Raw genomic sequence first — 27,864 nt, forward strand, 5'->3', positions numbered from 1 at the left:
ATATTAGTGAATATGTATATTTATTCTTTCATACTGATTTGATTTGAGTTAATTTACGTTGTTTTTCCAAAAAAAATACCCAAATTCCCCAAAATTATAAATATGCATATCAATATATCATAACACCCACTTTCATTCAAAAAATCCCCCTTACAAGAGCGGAAACACTAACAGAAAGATGCCACTTAGCTGTAAATAATATTGCCATATCCATAGAAAAAATACTAAGAAAATCACCCCATAAAGAAGACGTCAATTCCTTTCGATAAAAAAGATAAAAAAAACTTATTTGTTATGAATCTAAAATGTAAAAGCAATTATGAAAACATAATAAAAAAAGCTTGAAATTGGGAAAAATTGTGAAAATTTTTGTAAAGGCTAGAAAACTGCAGTTGCGTATGGTGGTAAAAGCGTAATACATTGGATTTACCAACTAGAAAACGGGTAAGTTATTTAACCAATTCTTAAGGAATTGCAATTAATTTTTTCCTTATTCTATGCTCAACAAATGTAAAGTCGTGATATTCCCTTAAAAAAAAAGAAGAAAATCTTCCTATTGCATAGATATCCGCTTCAAAGCAACCCCCTTCTTCTTCTCCATAATCTTCTTAATCAAATAAGACTGCTTTAAGTGACGGAATCATAATCATCATGTTAACATTGTATTACGTGAGCGCTACATTTTTACAATCTTGGCGTATTAGTAAAATATGTCAGAAGATTACAGAACAATTGGCTTCCCAAGCTAGTATAGCGTTTTACGCATTACCCACGACTTCCGATGATGGATTTGGTAAGTGTTTTTTTTAATGAGTTGTTGATGTAATGAAATATAATCTTGAAAGTCATGCTGATGTTTTATTTTATTACTTTAGATGCCTCGATGGCTACTTCAGAGTTGTGTGCAAATCGTCAAGTGGCCAAGGTTTCAGAAATTTTATGGCTACATGGCAATAACAGAGGTTGTTGTGTTATGCCTCTACAGACTTTGTTAACAACTCCCTGGATTTCATTTCCCGAGGCACCTGGCCTGCAACCATTTGCATTTAACGAGCCTTCGGAGTCTTTATTGCGCAGCTTAAGCTTAGACAAAAATGGTCTTATACGTTTGCTGATCGAAACAGAAATCCAGCCTTCATATGATAATGTTCAACAGCAGGATATTGTTAGGGTAAGTATATGTTGTAAATGGTTATGTGATTTATTGATCAAACTGTTAACTGTGGGTATTGAAATGAGGTCGAATGAATTGTTTAGAAATGAGGACAAAAGTTAATGGAGTAAATGACATACTACTAGTAAAATGAATTTTCTGTGCCAAAATAATAAAATATACAAATAGCCTTAATGCCATCATACATATGTATGTATGTATCTTGTGGTAGAAATATTGTTATTAATTATTTTGGATTTGCTTTTAAAGTGTCTGTCTTTATATTTACTGGGTAATGTTACGATTTTGGCCATTAGGCTTTGTATTACAGAATTATGTTAAGATTACTGGTCTTATTTCTTTAAATAAATATCAAATCTTATTTTCTTTAAAAAATACTGTATTAACGTAAGTTGCCAAAATATTATTTGATGAAAACTGAATTTTGCAAAGATTCCCATATTAGCATACCGGATATGGTTCCTGCTGAAATTTGGCAATATCAGTCCATAAATGGCTGAGTTGTGAAATAAAATTTTATAGACAGATTTGTCAGCAATACTTTTTCGAATATATCAACAAAATTAAAAGAATATGAGTGTTATATTTGGCTATGTCGAATCTTAAAAACCCTTTACCAAAGCATACATTAAATAAATGCTGAAAATAATTTTTTGGTGTAAAAATATTTTTGATGAAAAAAAAAATTGAAAAAGAAAATTTTTGGTAAAAAATAAATTTGGTTAAAAAATAATGTGAAACAATTATTTTTGGTGCAAAGAAAATTTTTAGTTATTTTTTGCGGGCTTATTTCCTCGATCTAAGTTGGACTATAGCGGATATATTGATGTATCTATCCATCAGGTATACCCTTGATTTTTCACAATTTTTTTCAAATTTTTTTTTTACTAAAATTTATTTTTAATATTTTTATCTTAAAGTATTGTGGTGAAGGGTACAGATTCGGCACATCCTCTTCCTCTTACTTGTTTAAAATCATAGCTGTAAATTGTGAATATTTTTATTCAAAATATTTCCAAAAACTTAATTATTTTTGAATTTTAGTTATATTTGAAAAAATAAATTTATATTGAAATCATTCTATATGATTCAAAATAGGATACTAATTAATATATATCTATTCAGAATATAAAGCAATAAATATTATTTGATTTAAATAGAATACGATATTAAATATATTATACTGAAAAGTTTTGAATAAACATTCATAAAATTATACTAATATTATTTGTATTTTAGTAACAATAAGTTGTATTTTATTCAACATATAATGAATAGATTTTAAAATATTTTAATCAATATGAAAACATGTAATTATTTTCAAATTATATTTTTATAGTAAAAATTAAATATTAATTTAGTTTATTCAACTAGTTATAAATGAAATATTATTATATTTATTCGAAAATTTGTCGATAGATTTTATTCAAAGCAATTTTCTTTGAATAATTTTATTTCTCCAAAAAAAAAGAAAAATATTTAAATATTCAACAAAAAAATTTAGAATACTTTTATTCATAGAAATTTTCTTTGAATAATTTTATTTGTGAAAATAAAGTCAAATATTTTAACAACAAATTTTTGAACAGTTTTATAAAAAAAAAATTTTGTGTGTGAAAATGAGCTCGGACGATGAAGATGTTTCATCCGTTGATTATGAAAAAGATCCTTCGTTTTCTATGAAAAAACAAAAACAATGCTCAAAAATTATTCAACGATAAATAGCCCTAGGAGGAATGCCATGTCAGACGATCATTTTGAACAACTAGTTACTTTAAAAACAGTTTTCAAAAATAATTCATGAATTTTGTACTTCACAATATAAATTAATAATAAACCTCCAATTGAAACCATAAATCTGTGTTCATATTCTAGTGATAATCAATGATTAAGTAGTAGTTTTTAAAAATAGAATATTAGATATCAGAGAATTAGGGTCTGAAAAAAGTTTGTAATTCGTTTTGAAAATAACTTTTTCAACTCAGAATGCAATCAGAAGACATTTTACATCAGTATTATTGTGAAATAAAAATATTCTTTAACATTTATTAGAATTATTTCTATTCAGTAATTTTTGGAAAAATAAATTTATTTGTTTCAAATTTGTGAGAAATAAAAATATTTCTAAAGTTTTATTAGAATTATTTCTATTCAATCATTTTTTGTTTGAATAATTTTAGTTTTTTGTGTTTTGTTTGAATAAATATTCCAAAGAAATTAGTTGATTTTTTTGTATCTAAATGAAATAAATTTAAATTTTATTCAACTTTGTTTTATTTGAATATATAAAATTTTACTATTTTCTAAAAAAAATATCAATATAATTTAATTAAACTAATATAAAATGATTATATTTATAATTTATTTGGTTTTAAAAGATATAAATATGCATAAATTTAACTGTAAATATTATTAATAAATTAGACAAATACTTTATTTAACTAATAAATAATTTGAAAAATAATTATTTATAATTGGAAACAAAAACTAAAATAATATAAAAAATATTTATATTTTGTATTTTATTCACAAGTTACAGCTATGTTTAAAATTATTCTGTTTTTTTTTAAATTTATTTTTTTTTTTTTTATTTTTTTTTCTATTTTTCAGATTGAAAATTATGGTAAGCTGCTTGCCTGGAAAATAGATTCCCACCTAGCGGTGCTTATTGAAACCGATATTGAGCACTTTACAAAATTATTAATAGACACCTTTTTACAAAATCATTTTCTTATCAATGATCAGCTACCCTTATTAAGGATTGAGTGTAAGCAACACAAAATACAACTTCACTCTTTAGTTCCACTTAAGTTGTATATACATAAATTTAAGAACAACATACACAACAAACCCTAAGTAATTATTCTACTATATTTTTTTTTATTTACCACTTGCCCACAGCTGTAAAAAATGATGGTGCTCCTCAACCCTATGAAAAGTTATCCAGTCATTTACGCAAGCCCGTACGTAGTAATGAGCGTTTGAAATTGGAGGATTGGTCTAAACATTTAGAAGATCTAAGAGCTGTAAGTGTTTTGGCAAATCAAGCTACTGAATATGTTTATAATAAGCATAAAACTGAAGGCAAGACGGGTGTTATAAAGCCCGATTTAATACCACAAGAGAAACGTGCCGCCTCAGCAGCTGAAAGTAAGAAATCAAAAGAATCTCCCAAGAAAACAGAATCATCACCAAAGAAACTACAAGTAGATGCTAAGAAAATCGATAATTTGGAACATATAACCAAAGAATTGTCCTCTAAGTCAAGTCCAGAAAAGTCCAAACTATCCAAAGATACGGATAAATTTATAAAAACTGAAAAATTGGCCATGCCAGCTAAAACTGCTGATACAACAGCAACTACCTCGGCTACGGACAATGCAAATAGTGCTTCTCCCAAATCCCATCAAAGTCCTAGTAAATCAAGAGCCAAACCCACAGAAATTAAAAAACCTGGTGTCATTGACAGCGGACGTTTTAAGACGGCAAAATTAGCTGATACACCCTCAACATCGGCAACTGCAGCTGAAACTAGTGAACTGGAAAAAATTGCTGCTGCCAAATTAGCAGAAAAATCTAAATTAAAATCGCCCAATTCCCAAGACACTGACAAAACTGAAATAAAATCAAATGCTTCCCAAGCTAACGAAGCTTTAATAACATCTTCCACCTCTCCAGAAACCTTAAAAACCGAGCAAAAGTCTAACATTATAAGCACCACAGTCCCTGTATTAGCTTCAACATCTACTAATATAACAGCCAAGTCTGATTTAACAGCAGCAGCTGCTTCTGCTTCAAGCAGCACCCCTTCTGCTGTCAAAGATAATGCCAAACGTCCTAGTTTAATACGTCACAAAGATAGTCTAACCGAATGCAAACCTCTAAATGTATTAGTTTATGCTGAAACTTCAACGGCCAAAGAAAGTGCTGTAAGCACTTTAAAAGAAATCTTAGCTGATAACACGTAAGTTTAATCAATAAAATAGCCTAAGTACATTAAATCACTGCTCATAATTGATGATGACCTTATTATTATGACCCCCTCCCAAAGAAAAAATAAGTAATAAAATTATTCTTATGTATGGAAATGTATATTTTTATTTATTTATAATTCGTTTTACTTTTAAATGGCAATGGGATCCTCTCTTTCTCTTCTTTTTTTCACCTCATTGAGTTATATGATTTTATTGAACTTGTTTTTAAACCTTACTTGAATGAATAATAATAAAAAAACAAAATATATATCCTTGATTTCTTATAGTTATACCATTTATCCTTTAACTGCACAACAAGTTGAACAAAAGCATTGGCTCAATACCACCGCATTATTGGTCGTGTGCGGCACAGTTCCCAATACAATTGGCGAGCTGTTTGTCGATTATTTTCTAAGGGGTGGCAAAGTTTTATCATTGTGTTCTGATATCTTACACTTTATATTGCCCACATATCGTACTGCAGAGGTAAGTTTGTATGGATATAATTTTATTCCGTTTCTTATTAGTCATTTTTGGTTACATTTCAAAATTGGTTTTAAAAAAAAATTTGCATACTTGTAGGCTTTTATTTTAATGTCATTATTTAATGCTGGTGGGGGTGTATGAATAACTATTATATCATTTTGCGTATTGGAAAAGTTCACAACAAAAACAATTCGTTCTAATATTATTAGTTTCTAAAGATAAGGGGTTCACTTATTTTTTATAATTTTTGTCATTTATCATTTAAAATAGATTGCATAAATGGAAAAGTTATTACCACAGATAATTATGGATATGCTACAAATTACAGTTGTCAAAAAAGTTTCCAATGGTTGTGGTTTGCAGAGCGAGAGAAAAAAATATAATTTTCAATAGCCAACGATTGTGAAATATACATATTTGTCCCACTTTTCAAACAACAACCATGCGATTCGATATTAATTGTTTGACAACTGTCATTTGTTTCATATCTGTAATAATCTGTGCCCAATGCCATAGACAGAAGTATTACTGAGAGACAAAAAACCTAAGTCAGCTGTCAATGCATTTTGTTGTTTCTGTCATCAAATTTAGAGTAAATATTTTTAATATATTTAGCTCTCAATTGATCCTCTAGTTCTACCCTTAGCCCAACACGTCTGCTTTTACACAGGGCAAGTTTTCTTGCCGCAAGACTGAGTTTATAGGAGAGAGAGGCACTTGCTTGTACTGGCAAGTCTCAATTCAATTATCTTTTGTTTTATCATTTTCACTATGGCGTCTATTAGGTTTTGACATATAAAATTGAACAGACGAGCAAGTTTAAAAGGGAATCGAAGAGACAAACAATTGTTGTATGGGGTGAACATCACTGCTTTAATGTAACTAGTTATGTTGCTGATTAAATAGTTAGTAAGGTAACTGACTCTATGCAACCGTTACTACTTTCGACCAGCTATTAGACAGCCTCATTGTATTCCAAAAGGGTCAATTGACCCCCTACTTAGGGCATGCACATAACTAGTCACGTAGCTAGTTATGTAACTAATTGTCACCCTAAATAATAGGTAAAATCACTAGTTCGGGACAATCCCCTAGAACTACTGAGAAACTCACGCATGGCAAAGAGTATAACACTTAAATTTGTTAGCAATGTGTAATTATTTAAAACAATTGTTAATGCGTAGATAAACACACACAATATCCAATTGTTTGGTACTTTTAGGCCTTGGCTTATTTGGCGATAAAATTTAAAATTATTTTGCAACAAATCCTAAAAGTATGCACATTTTCCCTAACCATATTCAAAATATTTCCAAAATTTTCTACAGTTTAAAATTTAAATAATTTGCCCATACATATTATTTTAAGGTGCGTGAACATGAATTGGTACAATTTTCTTATGACAAATGGCAAAAAGTCAAAATGATGCATCACATATTCTGTTATCAACCCTCTCCGGTTAAGAAAAACTTTTCCACGGACAGTGATGATTCCGCATATACCAACAGTCGTAAACCGTAAGTAAAATTATTTCAATTAATGTTTTCATTATTAGATTTTACCCATTGAAATCGTAGTTTTATACTAAAATCAAAAAACAAAAATCCCAAAAAAAAGTTACTAACAAATTGGTTTGTATGTAAATAACAAATTGTGTGTAAAACAAAATTTTAAATTTAATTTAAATGTTTAATTAGTTTTTGATATCCTGAAACTAAAAAAAAAAACGAATTTCTAAACTAATCAAAATAAATTCTTTAACAAATGGCAAAAGCATATACGAAATTATTTCTCCACTACATGCACCACAGCATGAATGGTTTGCAATTTGAATTCAATTTACTATATTTTGTTTTTAATATTAACTTTATTTAATTTTTAATTAATTTGTTTAAGGCCAGACACTTTTAAGCTTGTTTTTTTTCTATAGTATATTTGATTTTATTTATATTAAATTAATTAAGCTTTAATATTTATTATAAACTAGTTAATTTCATTATTTTGAAACTACATTTATATGTATTTTGATATTGAGATTAAACATACATATTACAAATTATACAGATATGAATCATCGGGTTTTAATAGAAAAAAAACCAAAAGAAAATGTTAAAATGGTTGTGGTTTGAAAAGAGGCACAAATATATGTATTTCACTGTCGTTGTCTATTGAAAATTGTATTTTTTCTCTCGCTCTGCAAATCACAACCATTGAAAACATTTTTGACAACTGTCATTCGATGCATATCTGTAATAATCTGTGATAAATATATTGTATTTTTTTGAGTAATTTGTTTCGATACATATTTGCCATATATATTTTTTTCCTTCCTTCATATATTCTTTTATTTATTTTTTTAAAAAAAAAAAAAAACTACTACCATACGTTAATTGCTCGCTGGCTGTTGTGTTTTTCTCTAAATGTGTGTAAAAAAAAACTAAAAATTTAAAAACATAAAACAAATTTTGAATACAATGCGTGCGTGTATGTATGTGCGAAATGTTTTTCGTATATGTGGTTCCTTTCCAAACTATATATGTTTAAAAAAAAAAAAAAAATACAAAACATACACGACGCTTAGAGCTCTAGTGTGTCCACCAAGGTCCATTGAACTCAAGGATTTGAAAGGTGATATGCACCAGCTAGATGTTAAAGTTTTGGGCACCGAAGAAACCTGGAATACCCCTAGTCTATTGCTAGCCAATAACACAAAGAGTGGTGGCAAAGCTGTCTTTTCACAAGTAAGTTTTAATCATCAATTGTTAGTTAATATGTATTAATCCTGTAAATGTATTAAATATTTAATATTTATAATTTATGTTTATCGCGCTTATTTTCTAGTAGATTTAACAATTTGTAATCTGTGTTTTGAATATTGGGTTATATTTTTGGAAATCTATATTATAAATAGACCAAAAATGTAGCCTAGCTTCAATTTGACCCTGAATTTTATATTTATTGTATAATAGCAATTGTTACCCTGATTTATAACCGATATGCGTTCGATTTTAAACTGATTTAAAAGAATTAACATTTCAAAAATAATAGTAAAACTCTAAACCATTGCACACTGGTCGATCCCATAGGCCAAAAATAAAAAAACAAAGCGAAAAGTTTGTCACCAAATGTGTCATCACTATTTCTTATAAAAACAAGGTTTTAATATTTATAGTTGTTTTTGTTTTATTCCAACTATACTCTTCAAGAATAGTTTCAAAAGTGAGAGCATGTTGACAGTTGGTTTTTGCAGAGTGAAAAAGTGGAAAATTAAGCGCAACTTTAAATTAATTAAAACCATATAAAAAATGTTTTTTTGAAAAAAATCAAAATGAATATTGAATTGGAAGGTATTAACTTAATTTTAATATAATTACAATGTGTTTAGCTTCTTGTGTATTTTTTATAAAATTAATATTTGCCCAGTGTAATTTTTAGTGTTCGTTCGTCCATATATTTCAATTTCAACTAGAGTTTTAGTTGTGTTTCCCCCTGATGTCTCCAATGGGATTTTTTCTGGTTTATTAATTAATATTCCAAGATTCTAAAATTGCAAATTTCAGCTGCATCTCTTTGACTTATCTCCCATACACCAAAGCGGCCTCGTTGTTTTTGATGTCCAACTTTGAATTTTTGTGAGGTGTTTTGTTAGTTTATGTTCGCGTTGCTTTGTTATTGTTATGCATGTAAAGAATTGTGTTTGTTTTTTTCTTTTCCACGGACTTTTAATATTTATACTTTATGAATTTGGTCCTTATTATAAATTGTATTTGCAATAGTCACATCTTATAATTGCAAACTTTCGCGCTCACATATTTTTGATATTTGGTGCTTAGAATGCTGAAAAAGCTCGAAAAGTGAAGGATTTCGTGAAAAACTATATAAAAATGAGGGCTACACATTTAAAGAAAGTCATTTAGAAACACGCTTAAATTATAATTGCAAAAAAATTTAAAAATTTTGGCAAATATTCTGATTGGCTTGCCTAAAAGGAGTCGATTTTATTAAACTCACATGAGCGAGTGGACCACGCCTAGATTTAGTTTCCAATTTTTTTAGTAAGATTTCTTATTGATTTTTAATTTGTTATCAATTTTAAAAAGTTTATAGTTTCACTTATATGGGGAGTGGGTGTGGCAGTTGTCCAATTGCGCCCATTTTTGAAAAAAATGTTTGTAATATCCTTATTATATATTGTACCAAAAATTATAAATGTACTATTATTTATTACCGAGATATGGAATTTTGATTAACTAGAATGTCATAACCTAGCACTGCGCGTTGGGGTGAATTTGGATGCTAAGGTATGGTAGGGGTAGGGTATGAGTCATCAACCACTCCCATTTTATCATTAAATAGTTCTGACATATTTATAAAGCCGTGACCGAAATTACAAGTTGATACCTACACTGGAAGTATTTTTGGCCGCCGACTCCATACAGCACCGACCACTGTGAATTGGTAGGCAAAAAGAGGTATTTAATTTGTGTGCTCTTTTGGGTAACAAATAAAATATCCACAACAACATCAAGAAACTGAATGAATGTGTGTATTTTTACGCTCTATTACGCTCTTTTGTTCACATTCGGGTTGTTTGACGAAAATCATCGTAACCTGAACAATATGAACGCCTACCATGGCTCTAAACAAACTAATTCAACTATTTCAGTAAATTTTGTATTATATCTTAGCACGTCAGTAGAGATTTCTATGAACATGAAGTCCGTTGACGTGAATTAGGGCCCAAAAACTATCGCGTTTAAAAAATATAAAAAAAAGTATTTTCGTATTCGTGAGAAGGGTATATATAAGTTTGTTATTCCGTTTGTAATTTCCACAATATAATTTTCCGACCCTATAAAGTATACATATATATTCTGGATCCTTATAGATAGCGGAGTCGATTAAGCCATGTCCGTCTGTCTGTCCGTCTCTCTGTCTGTTGATATCAACTTTCTGAAGCCCCCAAATAACTTACATACACGATTCATACATCAATATCTCCGGAATTCTTCCGGCTCTGTCGAGAAAATCGAGTAAATCGGTATAAGAAAAAATGTTTGACCTATAACTGAACTACTATGTCATTAATAAAGGGTATCTAATGATAGACATTTCAAAGACCTTTGCAACGACGTATATAAGACCATAGTCAGTTGGACCTACAATGGGTCAAAGTCGGAAAAAAATATTTTTTAACCCGAATTTTTTTTTCACCAAAAATTTTTTTCTGTAAATATTAAAAAAAAAAATTGACAAAACAAAAAAAACAATTTTTAAAATTTAAAAAAAAAATTTAATTTAAAAAAAGGTTTTTAAAAAACAATTCGAAAATATTTTTTTTCCAAAAAATTAAAAATGAAATTTGTTTACTTAAAAATATTTAAAATTTTTATTTTGAAGTATAATTTGGTGAAGGGTATATAAGATTCGGCACAGCCGAATATAGCTCTCTTACTTGTTTTTTTTTTAAATTTGTTTCAATTTTTTATTATACGAACAAGAAGTCCGTTGACGTGAATTGGGGCCCAAAAACTATAGCGTTTAAAAAATATAAAAAAAATATTTTATTTTTAACTAGCTGACCCGACAGACGTTGGCCTGTCCAAGCAACAACAGCATACATGTAAATATATAAGTTATCGAATTTTGGTCAGAAATATGGGAGATCACAGATCGAGCACTTTTTCTTGATTTTGAGTTTTTATATAAAAAATCGATTTTTGTTCAGAAATATGAGTGATCACAGATGGAGCTGCTTTTCTTGATTAAACGCTTATTGGCCAAGTTATTAGCGAATTGAGATATATTAAATTTTTATATAAAAAATCGATTTTTGTTCAGAAATATGAGTGATCACAGATCGAGCTCCTTTTCTTGATTAAACGCTTATTGGCCAAGTTATTAGCGAACTTTGATATTTTGAGTTTTTATATAAAAAATCGATTTTTGTTCTGAAATATGAGTGATCACTGATCGAGTTGCTTTTCTTGATTAAACGCTTATTGGCGAAGTTATTAACGATTTCAGATATTATGAGTTTTTATATAAAAAATCGATTTTGGGCCAGAAATATGAGTGATCACAGATCGAGCCCTTTTTCTTGATTAAACACTTATTGCTCAAGTTATTAGCGAATTTAGATATTTTGAGTTTTTATATAAAAAATCGATTTTGGGCCAGAAATATGAGTGATCACAGATCGAGCCCTTTTTCTTGATTAAACACTTATTGCCCAAGTTATTAGCGAATTTAGATATTTTGAGTTTTTACATAAAAAATCAATTTTTGGTCAGAAATATGAGTGATCACTGATCGAGTTGCTTTTCTTGATTAAACGCTTATTGGCGAAGTTATTAACGATTTCAGATATTATGAGTTTTTATATAAAAAATCGATTTTGGGCCAGAAATATGAGTGATCACAGATCGAGCCCTTTTTCTTGATTAAACACTTATTGCTCAAGTTATTATCGATTTTAGATATTTTGAGTTTTTATATAAAAAATATATTTTTGGCCCAAAACAGAGCATTGCCATCGATATTTGGCTTTGGTGTCGATTCGGCTGGTTGGCCGGTGTTCACATACGATCTTTTATACTTCAGCTTATCATAATGGATCCACTTTTCATCGCAATTAATGAGTCGGTGCAAAAATGATTCTCTTTTATAGCGTTCAAGCAGCATTAGAGACTTACAAAATCTTCTTTCAAGGTCTCTCAGCCTCTATTCGTATAGATCCAATTTCGCTGCTTTTGGATGAATCCTGCTGCTCGTTTGTTTTGTGTAGTTTTAGTTTGTTTACAAACTGTTGAGGATCCAATCTCCTAACAACACAGCCTTAAGTCTTCATCACAACTTCAACATTTAAATGTCCTTGTTTATCCTTTAAGGAGGAACCACCTGTAACAAAGCCTTCCATGTGATCGTGTGATCAATCTAGAACAATTTAAGATTAGGAATTCCGTCGCAGACGACGGTTGGTGAATATCTGGATCACGTTAATATCACGTGATGTCCAACGAAGTAATTGAAAATGCTGATCTTTGTTCGCCTCGACATAACAGTAGACTTCCATAAAGGTCGTAAGATATCAAATGCCTTCAGTTTTTGTTAAGAGGTTGCGAAGGTAGCGGAATGTATTAACTTCTTTCAGATAAACATTCTTTATTTCGCATAACCGTCTCATCTTCTTTATGTTAATCCTTAAACAAAGCAACCAACCACATACTTGTAACACTGAAACTATTGCCCAGTGCGTTTTCGTGGACAACTCAGCGAATAACATCTTTATAAAATCATGTATAGGTGAGACTTTTATTAAGCGGACTGCTCGTTTATTATGCACAGGCTGTGTGGGCGAAGTTGACTTTTTTTTAGGGATATTGACTATGAGACCTTCATTAAGATGTGTGTACAGTAGTTTACAAGTGATCCAAATGTTATCGATATGGGTTGTCAGTAATTCCTAAGTTCCGATTGTAAAAAAACTTGTCAAAAGGTCAAAGGGAATCCCGCAATTCCTAAAAATTTGGAGCGAAAATGGTATTTTTTACAAGTTTGCCCATAAGATCCACATTTTCATGCTTTGGGGATAAATAGGGAACATATCAAGGTTTCCAAAGCTGCTTTCCGTTTTCTGATCCCAGCTTTGGGATTTTAGAACATGTGGCCCAATGTTGAAATTTTGATAAAAAAAAATAGGTCAATTTCCGAAGGGTGTAAGGCCAAAATGTTCTCCGTAAAGATACTTACAGAAAAACATAAAATTGTTATATGTTCTTAAAAAAAGTTTTTTTTTAATAAAAAAAAGAGTTATGTCACATTTTCACCAAAAAATCAGGAAAAATTTACTATTTTAAATTGAAAAACATTTATTTTTGGATTCATAATTGATATTGCTCTGAAATCTCTTGTATATTATTGGTAATTTAGCTGTTTAACTTACAAAAAATTCGACTCCATCGGTCCAAAAGTACGGGTTATATTTTTAAAAAAGCGGACCGAGTTATTGCAAAATTTTAAAATTTAAATTTTGAAATGTCTATATCTTGGAAATTATAAGAGATAAATAACACACGCAATCATGGTTTTTCAAGGTATAGCCGAACGCTTTCCAAAAATATAAAAATCTTTAAAACATTTACACGTCGAAGGGACCCTACTTTGGGCCCCCATAGCGCCGCCCCTGGAGGATTTGTAGTCCCATTTAAATAACTTAAACTCGAGTTCTTCTTGGCTACGCACACGACAAATTCTATTCTGATCAGACTAGCCGCATAGAAATGCCAGATTTATTTCCAAAAAATTTCGATTCTGCCCTCAGAGGAATTTAAAGCAACACTTCCAAGTTGTTGATGCCATCTTCTCCTGTCCTTTCTGGTACTCCGCTTCACTAACTTGTCGTGCTTCACTCATTGGTAAAACATGTATATGTTTAGAATTCAACTCCTACACATCTCGATATATTCATACTCAGGCCTTCCCATTACTTTATTTTTTGTCTGCACAACTACTATACATTAACTACTCTCCCACAAATACTGTGCTACACGATATTTGGGGGAAAAGTCGAAAATTCTGCCTGGGTAGTTACGAAATTCTGAAGGCAGAAAACTACCTTTATTGCCAAGTAATAAAGAAAGGTTAAGAGATCAAATTTATTTTGATTTCGAATGAAAATGAAATTAAGAATTAATTCATTCGATCCTTTGATTATAGATTAGGTTCCATGAGCAGCCATTCGTCAAGCAGCTTACTTAGTCCATTCAAAACTAATCCCATTGTGATACCCATAAAGTTAACAGCAGGGTATTTATAATATGCCCGTTGTCTTCAAGGTTAACTAACCATGAACTTCTGATAAAGTTGATTCGTCTTAGGTTCATTTTTGATAGCTCATCTAAACAAGATAGGAATGGGATTGCAAGGATACGTCCCCTCAAGTTTATCAGAGCCCAGTATTATATGAATAGGTGGGACACAGTCTCCTCCTGTTCTTCCTTTTGACAGCTTCTACAGTAATCGTTGTACGATAGACCCGGTCTTCTAGCATGTGTCCCAACTATACAGTGTCCTGTAATAAAGGAAACAATTAGTCTTATTTGTTCACGACGGAATTCCTTAAGTAGATTCGTCCTGCCGGCATCATATACGGTTCAAATCGACCTCGCTATAACACAGTTGGGTTCATTGTTCCTCCCGTTCTGTGCAGTTTCATATAGTCTTTGCTGTTCAGCCATCTTACATTTTGCAAGGAAAATACCAGAAAAGGGATCGATCGCCTCCTCATCCATCATCGCACTCCTTTTGGCCAATTCATCTGCTGTAAAATTACCATGATTTTCAACGTGTCTAGAAAAATTATCAATAAAGAAAACTCCAGTTTTTCAAATAACTTATTTAAATTTGTATTTGCTCATTGCTTCTTAGAAACTTCATTTAGAATTTAAAATAAATACTAGTGGCAGGAGCAAAATGTTTAAGTATTACAAGATGGCAGAGAGAGAGTATGTTTTCTTAATTTTTGTTTGTTATTGTATGAAGTTTGACAGCGTTTGAATTTCTGGTACTTTATTCGATCCGCAATAACGTCATCTTCTATAACTTTATTTTATTTATTACTGAATGATTGTCTTTATTTGTGAAATATCTATTAGTATTATTATTAAAATTTCTAAAATAATATTAAACAAATATAAAATTTATTAAAGGTCCACTTGGAAATAAATCCCAGTGAATTTGAAGCTGATGAATCTAAATTTTCCATACTCAAACAAAACGACAAAATACGTCATGAAATATTTGCCGACTTATTGAAAAATCACTTAACCTTAAGTGTGCAAGGTAATAAGTCAACTGCAAATGGTTCAGAGCCCAAGTTGGTTTTCAAAAATGCCTACTTTTTGGGCAGACATGAGGTAATTAATATTTTTAAAATTATTTAATTATCATATAATTAACTGCTTATGTTTTAATAACTATTTAGGCCAAGTTTGAGTTATTGGAGAAACTAAAGTCCAGTGTTAATGGTGATAATGTTTTAACAACACCCAAATTAGCAATGAAATTTTGTGGTCCTGATGATAAACTGCCAAAAGTCAATTCAAATATACTTCCGATTTTAATACATTCCTGTCCCGAAGATTTTTCCACAGTAGACTATTTTGAGGTAAATGTAAAAAACTTTATTTTTTTTTTTAATTAATTTAGAATTTAAAATAATTTTGTATTTATTTTTTGTTTTTAAAGAATCTTAAAACTTCTTATATGGGCCGTTTAGTTATCTATGCACCCATTGTGAATAGTTCTCAGCATGTTATTTCGAATTTGGAATTAACGAATGGCATTGCGGTTATACCACGCCAGCAAACTGATGGCATGGGCCGTAGTAACAATCAGGTTTGTATGGTTTTTATTAATTGTATTTATATCCTTCACCATGAGTGGCATGGGTATATATAAGTTTGTCAACATTTTTCATTTGCGACCCCACAAAGTATATATATTCTGGATCGCTATAGATAGCGAAGTCGATATAGCCATGTCCGTCCGTATGTTGAAATCAACTTTCCGCAGATATCCCCCCTCCCAAATAACTTACATACATAATTCATACATCAATATATCGGGAATTCTTCCGGCTCGGTTGCTATTTAAAATCGACAAAATCGGCCCACAAATGGGAAAAAACCGGGACAACCTCGTTTAACCCTATTTTTTTTTCATCAAAAAAATTTTTTGGTCATAAATTCTTTTTCCAATTTTTTTTTTTTTAAATGAAAAAATAATTTAAAAAAAACTTATTTAAAAAAAATTAAATTTGGAAAATTCTTTTTCCAAAATATTTATTTAACCCGAATTTTTTTTTCATCAAAACATTTTTTTTCAAAAAAAAAAAAAAATTAAAAAAAATTGGAAAAAACTATTTTTCAAAAAAAAAAAATTTAAAACAATTAAAAAAAAAAATACATTTTGTTTACCTAAAAAAATTGATTTTAAAGTATAATTTGGTGAAGGGTATAGTATAAGATTCGGCACAGCCGAATATAGCTCTATTACTTTTCTTTTTTTATAAACAACTTATCACAAATTATACAGATATGAATCAGCTGGTTTCAGTAGAAAATAACAAAAGAAAATGTCAAAATGGTTGTGGTTTGAAAAGAGGGACAAATATATTTCACACTAGTTGCCTATTGAAGTTAGATTTTTTCTCTCGCTCTGCAAATCACAACCATTGAAAACTTTTTTGACAACTGTCATTTGTTTTATATCTGTAATAATCTGTGCAATTTATATTAAACATTATTATTAATATTTTATATATTTTCACTTTATTTTTTAGTGGCTTAGTCCTTTGGGTTGTGCTATGTTTTCTATACAACTTCATATAACACTTGATACTCCGCTGGGTCAACGTTTACCTTTAATACAACATATAGTGGGTGCAGCTATGGTCAATTCATTAAAAAATCATCCTTTGTATAAGGTAAGTTAATATTTTGAATTTACACTTTAAAAACCAAAGGGGATGGGAGCCTCAATGCCCCAAAGTGGGTTATCTCGGGTATACACACATTTTTTTTAATTAAAACTTCAGTTTCTTACCTACCTTGTCTGTTTTTTTAGGAAATGATGTCTTCTTTTCAGAAATGTATAAAATGTTTAATAATTTAAAAATGCATAGAATATTTTTTTTGCAAAAATATGGAAAACAAATTTTTGTACATTTTTTAAATTAAATTTAATGCAACGTTCGGTTCGGTTGCCAGTCATAATCGACCCATTAGATTTGTATAAAGAATTCCACAATTCCCAAAAATAGTACCAAGGTAGAAGCAAAAAATTACTTTTGCTATTTTGATCATTAACTACAATACATTTAGATTTGGGATTGATGAGGCGATTATTTCTATTGTCGATGAGTAGACCATAATTACCAAAAAATCTGATCCAATGATAGGTTTATCTATATCGGCAATGACAAAATCCCATGTAGAATTCCGCTTTACTCCCAAATCGATAGTTTGGGTTTTGGTTCCAAAATAATTGTCGACTTATTTGCAGCATATAAAATGAGTGAACTATGTTGTTGCTTGTGTTGTAATGATGATAATGGAATTACTAAAATGTCTGCTCCAGAATCGACTAAAAACCTGAATTTGGATTTAATATTTCGAATAAATAGGCGATATAGCTTTTTGCTGATCTCATCCGTCACCGAAGATGGAGCGTCGATTAGTTTTTCGGATTTGATAGGTTGAATGTTTTATCTTAGCTTAAAACTGACTTGGAACAACTACGGTTACCGGTTGTCTTGTTCTTACTTCCCGATCTTCCGAAAGATTCCATTATGTTGCACAGACTTTCCAGCTGACATTCAATATTATCCAGCCTGCTCGTACGGTTTTCTGAGGACGAGGAAATCGTGTGGAGTTCTGTATCTGAGCAATTGCAAATTTTATATGCCATGGTTTCCAGTTTTTCTAAGCGATCTTCATTGACGAATAAAATTGCATTCATTTGTTGTTGTAACAGTTTGACTGTGACCGATTGTTCTTTCCTGAAATTATAAGAGTAAATATTTTAATTATTTGTGTTGATGTCAGTAGGTGGTAGTGGGAGCTGGAGAAACTGCACCACCTCAGTTGGTCTTAACCACAGGTCTATGGGGCTCAAATTTCTAGACCTGGTGGGACAATTAAATAAGTGCATTGTATCGTGAGGACTTTGATGACAGGCGGGGCAACGGTTTAAAGTGCCAGGAACGATACGTTCTCGGTAGCAGTTGAGGAAACTGCACCAACCGGCTCTTAATTGTGCTAATATAGTTCTTGTATGCCTTGGTAATTGTCTCTCACAATCATTTAGGACTCTGTTGCATCTGTAGCCATTAATGGCTTCAGTAACCGCCGTTTGCAACAATTTCCGAGCACTTGCAATAGAAAATCTGTCGACGTCCGATGGTTTGGCATTCATTTGTGATGGTAACCGCTGAATCTAAAGTTGTTTTAAAATATCTTCCGATACTTTACCCTTAGCTATGGAACGCATTTGACTTAACAAATCTGATGGTTTTCTGTCCGATAATTCAAGTTCTTTCAAAAGTTTCTCAAAATTTTGCTTTCAAGGTTTCATACTTGTTAGCAGCAGTAGGGTTAATTATAATGTTTTGCTTTTTCTCGAGGATGTTGCTCTCTATTGATGACACAATTGTGTGACATTTTGTTGCGTCTGTATAAATTGCGACTTTATTTGTTTAAACCAAAGCAATGGGTCTGAACGCCAAAATGGTGGTGTTTAAACAGCGACTCTTGAAATTTCCATATGAGGAGAATTTATTTGTAATTACAAAAGCAAATTAAAAGTGATTAATTAAAAAAAAACGTTTATTTTTTACAGTTTTTGTGGGAAAAGTATATTTTTGTCAAGTGTTTGGTTTGTCCCGGTCCACACTGTGAAACATTTGCTGCAAAACATTTTTAAATTCTCTTTTGAAACTGCATTCGTGTCCACACAGTGAAGTTTTTGCTTTTCAGTTCTTGACATTTCTGTACAGTACGAATACGAACGAATAAATGTGGATGACATACTCAACAAAAACTTCATGTACATTAAACAAAGTTCCCTTTTTCATTCCTCTTTCCCCTTTCATCAACAAACTCAAATGTTTTGCAGCAAATGTTTCACAGTGTGGACCGGGACTTTAGAGACACCACATACTTTTTTCTTTGCTATTCTTGAGGAATATATTCTTTGTCCTCAAATCTTTGTGTATAAAACCGCGTGAATGCAAATAACCCATGCCCTGAGTAATGTGTTGAGCTATTAATGTAGTCTAGTTGATGACGAAAAAAATGGCAAAAAATAAACCTATTTTTAATTAGATTGACTTTAAATGCACATAACTTTTGATTCAGTTGTGCTTTTTTAAACAATTGTTAAATTTCAAATGCGAATAACTCGTAAACTAGTGCATTCTAAATATATCTAAATATTTCGAATCGGAACCCGATGTAACCCACTTTGGAGCCTTGAGGACTTTGAAATACCTTTCTTTTAAAATATATAGTCTATGAACGAAACTTCATCTAGGTTTCCAAATTTAGAGTCATTCACTCGACAATTCATATCTATAAATGTGAAAACCATTTAATGATCACAGAAGTTTCCTAAATTTTTGCGTTAATTTATAAACTATATCCAATATTGTTGACAACCAGCATATTTATTGAGCACAAAAAGAGATTGACTTATTCGCTGAAATAGTAATACATTTGAATTTGTTATTTTTTTTATTATTTTGTAATGTCATATTTTATATTTTTATTTACTTTAATGTATTTTGTTAATTTTTGTTTTGCTTACATTATTTGAAATGTAATTAGAATTTTCTTTAAAGAATTTTTCCTTTCTGTTTGTCTTTTAACTTAAATTTAAACATGTTTTTGTGTTTTACTTAAAGCATATATTTTTTTGTTTAAATATTTTTGTTTAATAATTCATAATTTTTTTGTCTGTTTGTTTCTCAACTCAATATTTACAATCAGTGTATGTACTTGTTCTAACATTCTCTTTTTTCTGGCTAAAAAAAACTACAATAATTTATATGGATATTTTGCGAAATCGAAATTGAAAAAGGAATGCTTTTTGTTAAGAAAAAAGTCCTTTTGTTACGAGTTTGGGGTTCTTCTTTACTATATGTATGTAGTATATTGTATTGTTGTATATTGTGTGTTTTATTAATTGTATTATTTACATTAATTTGGAAAAAATTCACATTCTTAGGTTGTAAGTTTCTGTTTTTATGTATGTATTATGTCGGTTGTTTAAAATATAGCTTCAGCAGATCTTGACAACTGTATGGGATGTGAGGGCGATCGAGCCAAGCGTTTCTTAGGCAATTTCTCGAATAACGTTAACAACTTGGGAAAATCGGGTCTGTCTTCGACGGTGTAATGCCAGCACAACATTAATATGTCTTTAACATCTCGCGAGGTCTGCAAATTGGCCAATGTTTGTTTCATGCCGCGACCAACTTGCCAAATTATCGATTCGGGTGGCTGGGCTCTAAAGGGAAACTCGCCACACAACAGTTCGTACCAGACAGTGCCAAACGAATACACATCAGAGGCTGCCGTAAATGGTAGTATCTCTTCGGAGGGTTTGCGTGGCATTAGGCAACGCATTAACTCGGGAGCCAGATAGCATAGCCAACCAGTGGGTACACCCAACCCTCTATCACAGTAGAGCAATTTCGTGGAACTAAATAAACCAAAATCGGTTATAATTACTTTGCCATTCTCGAGGAATATATTCTTTGTCCTCAAATCTTTGTGTATAATACCGCGAGCATGCAAATAACCCATGCCCTGAGTAATCTGTTGAGCTATTAATGTAGTCTTGTTGATGACGAATTTCTCACGCCTGCTGTGAATGTGAGTATAGAGGGTGTTGCCCTTGCACAGGGAAGTGACTATGGCCAGATAGGGGGGATTCATGCAAGCACCCATAAATAGAACCAAATTCTCATGACGTGTTTTCTTGAAGTTGGCCACCTCCAGCTTAAAGGCCTCCAACATGTGCTCATCGTCCAGATAGTCTTCTTTGAGTAATTTAACAGCCACCGAGCCATGCCACAGAGCTCGATGTACTGTGCCAAATCTTCCTTGGCCTATCTTCTCCAACATTTGCAAATCACCATAAGGAATATCCCATTCTTTGAGTGACAAAGAATTCTGTCTAGGCCAATTGCCAGAATCACCGTCTTCTGTGGAGTCCAAACGCACCGGTGTCCTATCCGAATCTGTGGAGGCCGATGTGCTGCCCGAAAGAGACACCGTTTTGTCACTGTCGTTCGATTTATGAGTATCGGAGAGTTCGGCAAAATTGTCCCTCTTATCAACACCGGCTGAACTGAGTTTCCTTTGGAAAAACGTGGCCGGCCCAGCATTTACAATACTATTTGTTGAGTGGTTTGTGAGGGTAGACGATGTGGAGTTGGTGAAATTGTTGGAGTTAATAACATTAATACTATTATTGGTAGTGTTGATATTTTGATGGTGATGCTGATGATGTTGATGATGATGAGTATTTGCATTGTTTGAAGAAGATATTAAAGCTTCATGACTGTTATTGCGCGACTTATGGGCTTCAGAAAACTCATGATTTGGTGGTGTGTTGTTAGCATTTTGGGCCGACAATATGGTTTCTGTGGTAGCACCTGAAGGATTGTTGCAATTCGAGGTAATGGTGACATCGGGAAAATTAAATTGACTTGCATTCTTATGCGACGAAGGGGTGGACAACATGTTGGAGCTGGTGCTTGAACCGCCGGCCGACGAGCTCATAATAGTGGCACCCTGCATATCGCCAGAAGAATGATGATGTTGCAAATTGAATAGGGCCGGACTTGAAGGACTAGAACTGTTGCAACTAGAGCCGGGCGAACTGCTATCGACATGCACTCCGATATTAGAGCTGGCGGTCGAGCCATGTTTCTGATGCCTGCTGGTAGGTAGGCCCTTACGACCCTTACCCAGCGTGCCATGGCCCTGATTAGGTGACTGATTGTTCAGTGTGGGAGGTGTGTGTGTCATTTGAGAATGATAGCCAGCATCTTTGATGGCCTGCTTGAATTCATCGATAAATTCTGGTGGTAAACAGCACGAATTGGGTACATCGGGCTCACAGACTTTGTGACAACGATATTTACATTCCTTGCACTTGCGCCCAATAAACATGGGCTTTTGACAGAGATCACAAGTCGCCATTTTAACTAGCGTGGTAAAGCGATGAGCTATATTATGGCTCATGCTCAGATTTACTATGGGCGTCAGGGGAGACAGGGGCACCTGTAGACTATTGTTGTTACTGCTATTGTTGGAAGTTTCCATTAAAATATCCGAACTGGCAGACGAATGACTATCGGGACTAGGATCAGTGTTGAGCCGAGATCGGGAAATACTACCACCACCGCCACCAGAGGAAGTTTTATAAGCATTATTTGCCATTAAAGAGGGTGAATCTTGTGAATGTGATTCATTTGATTTGGATTTTGACAATGGTATGGGTATGTGATCTTGCTGATGGTGTGGATAACCACCTCCGCTGCTGTGGGTAGGTGTTATAGGTTGTGTATTTTGCAGAGCGGTGGCATGTTTTTTCATTGGTGGTGGGGTACCAGCGATTTTGCCCTTTTGTGGTGTGCCATTCAAGCTACCACCGCCCATATTACTGAAACTGGTGGATGTTGAGGTGGGCGTGAAGGGTGAGTGTGGCGGTGAGGGTGTCAGAGTCAATGTCAAAGCGGATATCGAGTTATCCTCACCGGAATTATTCACCGTGGTGGAGGATGACTTACAACTTTGGTTGTCATTCGAGGGAGATTGTCTATTGGAGTGTTGTTGTTGTTGCGGTTTAGCTTGTTTCATTAAATTACGATGAGATCTGGGTGAAGCTGTTACTCCGATATTACCCACACTGCCACGATGATGTCTATCCCACGAATCCCAAAACAATTGTTCAATTAATTGCTCTTTAGATTCTTTGTTAACCACTAATGACTGACTACCAGTTGTTGAAGTAATGCTGGCTGAGTTTTTATCACTCTCTGCTGGCGCCAAAACATCATGGGGTTTTGTTAGAATATCTTTACATTTACGTAAATTTTGCATGGCCTTGGTCAGACGTCTAACTTCTTCCTCCCTGTAAGTGGGATTATTTTGTATGAGTTCTTTCAATTCTTTCTCACTCAATTCCAAGATCTGCTCCAAGGTCGACAGGCGGGTCAGACAGACATTTAGAGAATCTTGACTTAATCCCACTACCCTTAGCCATTGCCTCAGTTCATTGCCCGAAGTATGAGGCAAACCACTGGCCGGTATACGTTCATTTAGTTTACCCTTGGTTAGTAATAGTTCCGAGAACATGCGCAACAGCTTGGTTTCCAAACTGCGTATTTCGCGTTGCGTCAGCGTGGTACTTGTCACACATTGTGTGCGCAAACCCTCTAAACGATTGGCCGAACAATCGATCATGTCTTGTATGACATCCAAATCATTGGCCGGTAAGGATGAGGTCGAGGCTGAGTGCTGACTGGGTTGTGGACTACGTATGGGTGTTGAATGGGTGGAGGCCGAATGTTGTGGCGGCATATTAGGATGCTGTTGCTGCTGTATAGGTGTCATCATTGTTTTTGTGGGAGTTGTCGTAGCACTGCTCATATTGGGGGAGGATTTTTTTTTTTAATGAACTGTAATGGAAAAGAATAAAAAAATAATTAGCCATTAGTAAGACTAATTGTTTATTCTGTAAATGATTTTTGCCATTAATGCCTTTTCAAGATGTAATGCCAGTAAAGTTGTTGGTTGCTTTAAATTTCCATTGAATAAATTTGTGGCATTTTTTTTTACACATTATGCTTCTTTTGTTATTAGTTAATGAATCATGAAAGTGTTTTTATAAGGTAAATAAAATTGTTAAGATTTCTGTTAAAAAAAACGATTTATTTATTATATTTTTATTTAAAATTCATGATGAAGATGAGGGTTTTTTTATTTCTTTTTTCATTTCCAATATAATAGGACAATTTAAGCAGAATATGGATTTTAATATTTTGCAAAGATTGTATACAATGATATTAGCAGCCTATAATAAATGAAATACTTGGTCAATTCACAAGGTCTCTTATCAGGCGTATTGTCTCAATGTCCTAATATATCACGACTCTGAGGCTCGGCTTAACCGACTCTTAGGCATTCGGCGCAGGTCTCTTCTGGTTGGTTACGATAACACAATAAACATAGCATGCAGAGTAGTATTATTTTGGGACATTTTTTACTTGAAAAGCAATAAAAACAAACATTAGGACATTATGAAAATTTTACATGATAAGAGACCTTGTGAATTGACCAACTATTTATTTATACCTATTTTTAATGTGCCTATACTAACTCAATAACATAGACAATAAACAATTGTTACCTAGACATTTCAAAGACCTTTCCAAAGAGGTAAAGAAAACACCATACAAATTCGGAACGACTATCTAATGATAGACATTTCACAGACCTTTACAACAAGACATATATTACGCCATAGAAATTCGGACAGACATTTGGCCAAAATCGGGAAAATTATTTTTTAACCCGAATTTTTTTCACGAACGGAAAAAAATTTAAATTTTTTCACTGAAAAATTATAAAATTTACTCCAAAAAATTTTTTCACTCTAAATTGCTTTAACCACTGGGCCTGATTCAGAAACACGAAAGGAACATAATTTTCAAAAAATTTGAGAGAAATTTTCAAAAAAAAAAAAATTAAAATTGTTTTCCTATAATTGGTTGATGAAAAAATTTGAAAATTTTAAATTTTCAAAAAATTTGAAAATTGTTTTCCTTTCCTGTTTCTGAATTTTTTTTGTGGTTAATAAGGTTTTAAATGGAAAATTATCTAAGTTTATTTATTGGATTTTTTTTTATTAAACTTTCGATTTTTATAAAATTTGGTTATTTTTGGAGTTAGATTTTAGTAAATTTTCACTTTCAATCGTAATCAGCAAAATATTTCTGAAACAATAATAAATAGTGTCGAAGGAATTTTTATTGGAATAAATGAACCAGTTGCAATAACCAATAATTTTTCAATAACAATTTTTTTTTGGAAATTTACAATTTTTAGCAAAGCCAATAATAGCTCTTATTTTTTTACTAATTTACTTTTCTTTAAAGATGTTAACCTTAAAAGTTTAGAAAATTTCAATGTTATTCACATTTATTTACATATTTTCAGTAATTTTTCAATACGAATAATAATAAAAAATTAGGTATTAGTAGTGGGCAAAGTGTAAACGTATCACAAAGTATTATGTTTATTATTTTAGATAAGAAACAAATGTTTCACCCGCTATATATTCAGTTTATCATGATGACGAATAAATGCAACTATTTATATTTAACAATTCATAATTCTAATAGTAATATTAATTTGGAAAATCTTTACACACTAGAGCAAAATAAACAGAAAGAAAAAACTTTGCAAAAAGTCAATATTAAAGTCTGGTATCGATTTTTTCCCCATGTTTAAGAAGAAGTTAAGGCAAATGCAAAAAATATAATTTTTGTAAATAAGTAATTTACTTTAAAATCATAGAAAATAATAACTTTTTAATAACTACCTTTATTTAAATCATAAATTCCATTTAAATTTGTTTATCTCTGGGTTTCGCAGACAATTTCTTAAATTTCTGTTGTTTTTTTTTTCTATACTCGTTCAAAACTTTGGCTCAGCCGTGTGAAGTCTTGTTGTTATTATTTTTACTTGTTTTTTTTATGATATATTCAACATACTACAGCGGCAGCAGCAGCACAGGCAGAAACACAGGGCATTAGTTAATAGGGTGGTGGAGGAGTATTTATTTTTCTATAGCTCCTCTACTAACAATGTAATTACATTATTTATACAAATTTTCTTCATTTCTCTTGTTTCTTTTACAATTGATATTTATTTTTATAAACAAACTTTTATTTTGTCTAATAAAATTAGTTTCTTTTTTTCGTTATTTCATTTATTGCTTTAAATTTTCATTAAAATTTTCTTTCGTTTTCATCAACAACAACAACAAATTTAGCTGCAAATTTTATTTTTTCTCTAAAAAAAAAAGAATTTGGAATCAATTTTTTCTTCTTGTAGGGGACTTGATGTGAAAAAAATCTTTTATTCTTTGCTTTGCGACTACTTTCGCTGTGATATCTTGTGTAAATTTTTTACTTTCTTTATTTGTTTCATTTAATATTGATTTATCTCGTTGGCTTGTAATTTCTTTGACTGGTTTTCTTTAGCATTTTCGTGTATTTACATATTTTTTATTTATGTTATTTGTTTAATTTCTTTTATTTAAATAATTTCACAGCAAAAAAAGTAAAATTTTTCTTCTCAATTTGCACAAAGCAACGAGTCGTTCGTGTGTGTGAGTGTGTGTATGTTGGAGCAACGAATAGTATACAGGGCTGTTGCGAAATGTAACGAATTGAGAGGGTGACAGCTTAGAGTTGTATTTAATATGTCAAATGTCATGGTGGGGACTAAAACAAAAGCAAAAGTAAATAAAAGCAATTACACTCAAAGAAATCAATGTATGTAATAACAAATGATAAACTAGAGTTAAGCCAACACAAATTGTTAAACTCTAGTTTATGAGAGCCACTCCGGATTGTTACCAAATTTTTACCAGAGTTACATAGTTTTATTCTAAACTGAGTATAGTTTGTTTTTGTGTTGCCTGTCCATATTTGCCGAAATATGGGCATCAAAAGTTCGAACGTTGGATATGTTGTATTTTTGTTCTTTTTTATCCGATTTGGTCAATATAAACGTGATTGGATAGCTTTTGAAAATACCTTTTACGTCAGATATAAATGTTAATATTTTTGAACACATTGTGGTCAAAATTTTTTGGAAAAAAATTCTTAAAATTCTTACTAAATTTATTTATAACTGATTCTTTTTTAGGTCCTCAATCTCGGTTTGAAATGGCCCAATGATGCCTACGCTAATGGCATCAACAAGATTGGAGGTCTAGTGGTCAAGACAACACTTATGGGTACAAATGCTATCGTAAATATAGGATGTGCCATTAATTTAGATAATCGTAAGCCAACGATATGCATCAATGATATGATACGTGACTACAATAGTGCAAATCAACAAAAATTACCTTCAATTAAATATGAAATGATATTGGCGTTAATGTTTAATGAAATTGAACGTTTAGTAGAATTAGTACAAACCGGAGATTTTGAAAGTTTTTATAAGCTATATTATGATTTATGGTTGCATAGGTAAGCATTATAACAAATACTTAAGATTACTTAACTTTATACTTCTTAAATTGCAGCAATCAATCTATCTCAATTTGTGACCAAGATGGTTCCAAAAAAGAGGCTAAAGTTATTGGCATCGATGAATATGGCTATTTAAAAGTCAAATTAACAAATGGTATCGTTGAAGTAGTACAACCAGATGGTAATAGTTTTGATATGTTAAAAGGTTTAATTATACCAAAATTCTATTAAGTTATTTTATTTTTTTTTAATTTAAAAATCCAATTCTAACATATTTATGCATTTAAGTGATACTTATTTATCAAAATATTTAAAGTTAATGAAAAGAAAATATACTTACAATATATTGGGAATTTATATAATCATAAAATTGTTTGCCATTTACT

At 31.5% G+C, this 27,864-nt stretch overlaps 2 protein-coding genes across 3 annotated transcripts; one reads left to right on the top strand and one right to left on the bottom strand.

Moving 5' to 3' along the window:
- The first annotated feature begins 253 nt into the window (after positions 1–253).
- Positions 254–27,771, top strand: Hcs (holocarboxylase synthetase-like protein). Of its 2 annotated transcripts, none has more exons than XM_065499129.1 (14): positions 254–444; positions 517–793; positions 876–1,171; positions 3,785–3,941; positions 4,076–5,138; positions 5,436–5,634; positions 7,003–7,151; positions 8,216–8,375; positions 15,345–15,551; positions 15,620–15,802; positions 15,883–16,032; positions 16,979–17,122; positions 27,147–27,475; positions 27,532–27,771. In XM_065499129.1, the coding sequence occupies exons 2-14, from the start codon at positions 652–654 to the stop codon at positions 27,707–27,709; spliced, it is 3,357 nt and encodes a 1,118-aa protein (XP_065355201.1). In that variant the 5' UTR covers positions 254–444; positions 517–651; the 3' UTR covers positions 27,710–27,771. The 2 variants fall into 2 exon arrangements, with proteins under 2 accessions (XP_065355201.1, XP_065355202.1); XM_065499130.1 differs by having other exon boundaries at positions 8,237–8,375.
- On the bottom strand, positions 19,916–26,634 carry ksr (kinase suppressor of ras). Its single transcript, XM_065499128.1, has 2 exons — positions 25,813–26,634; positions 19,916–23,887 (listed from the first exon to the last, which is right to left on the bottom strand). Exon 2 carries the CDS (start codon positions 23,856–23,858, stop codon positions 20,463–20,465), a length of 3,396 nt encoding a protein of 1,131 aa, XP_065355200.1. The 5' UTR covers positions 23,859–23,887; positions 25,813–26,634; the 3' UTR covers positions 19,916–20,462.
- Positions 27,772–27,864: the final 93 nt, after the last annotated feature.

Source organism: Calliphora vicina, chromosome 1 (assembly GCF_958450345.1).
Source record: "Calliphora vicina chromosome 1, idCalVici1.1, whole genome shotgun sequence".
Classification (NCBI taxonomy): Eukaryota; Metazoa; Arthropoda; class Insecta; order Diptera; family Calliphoridae; genus Calliphora; species Calliphora vicina.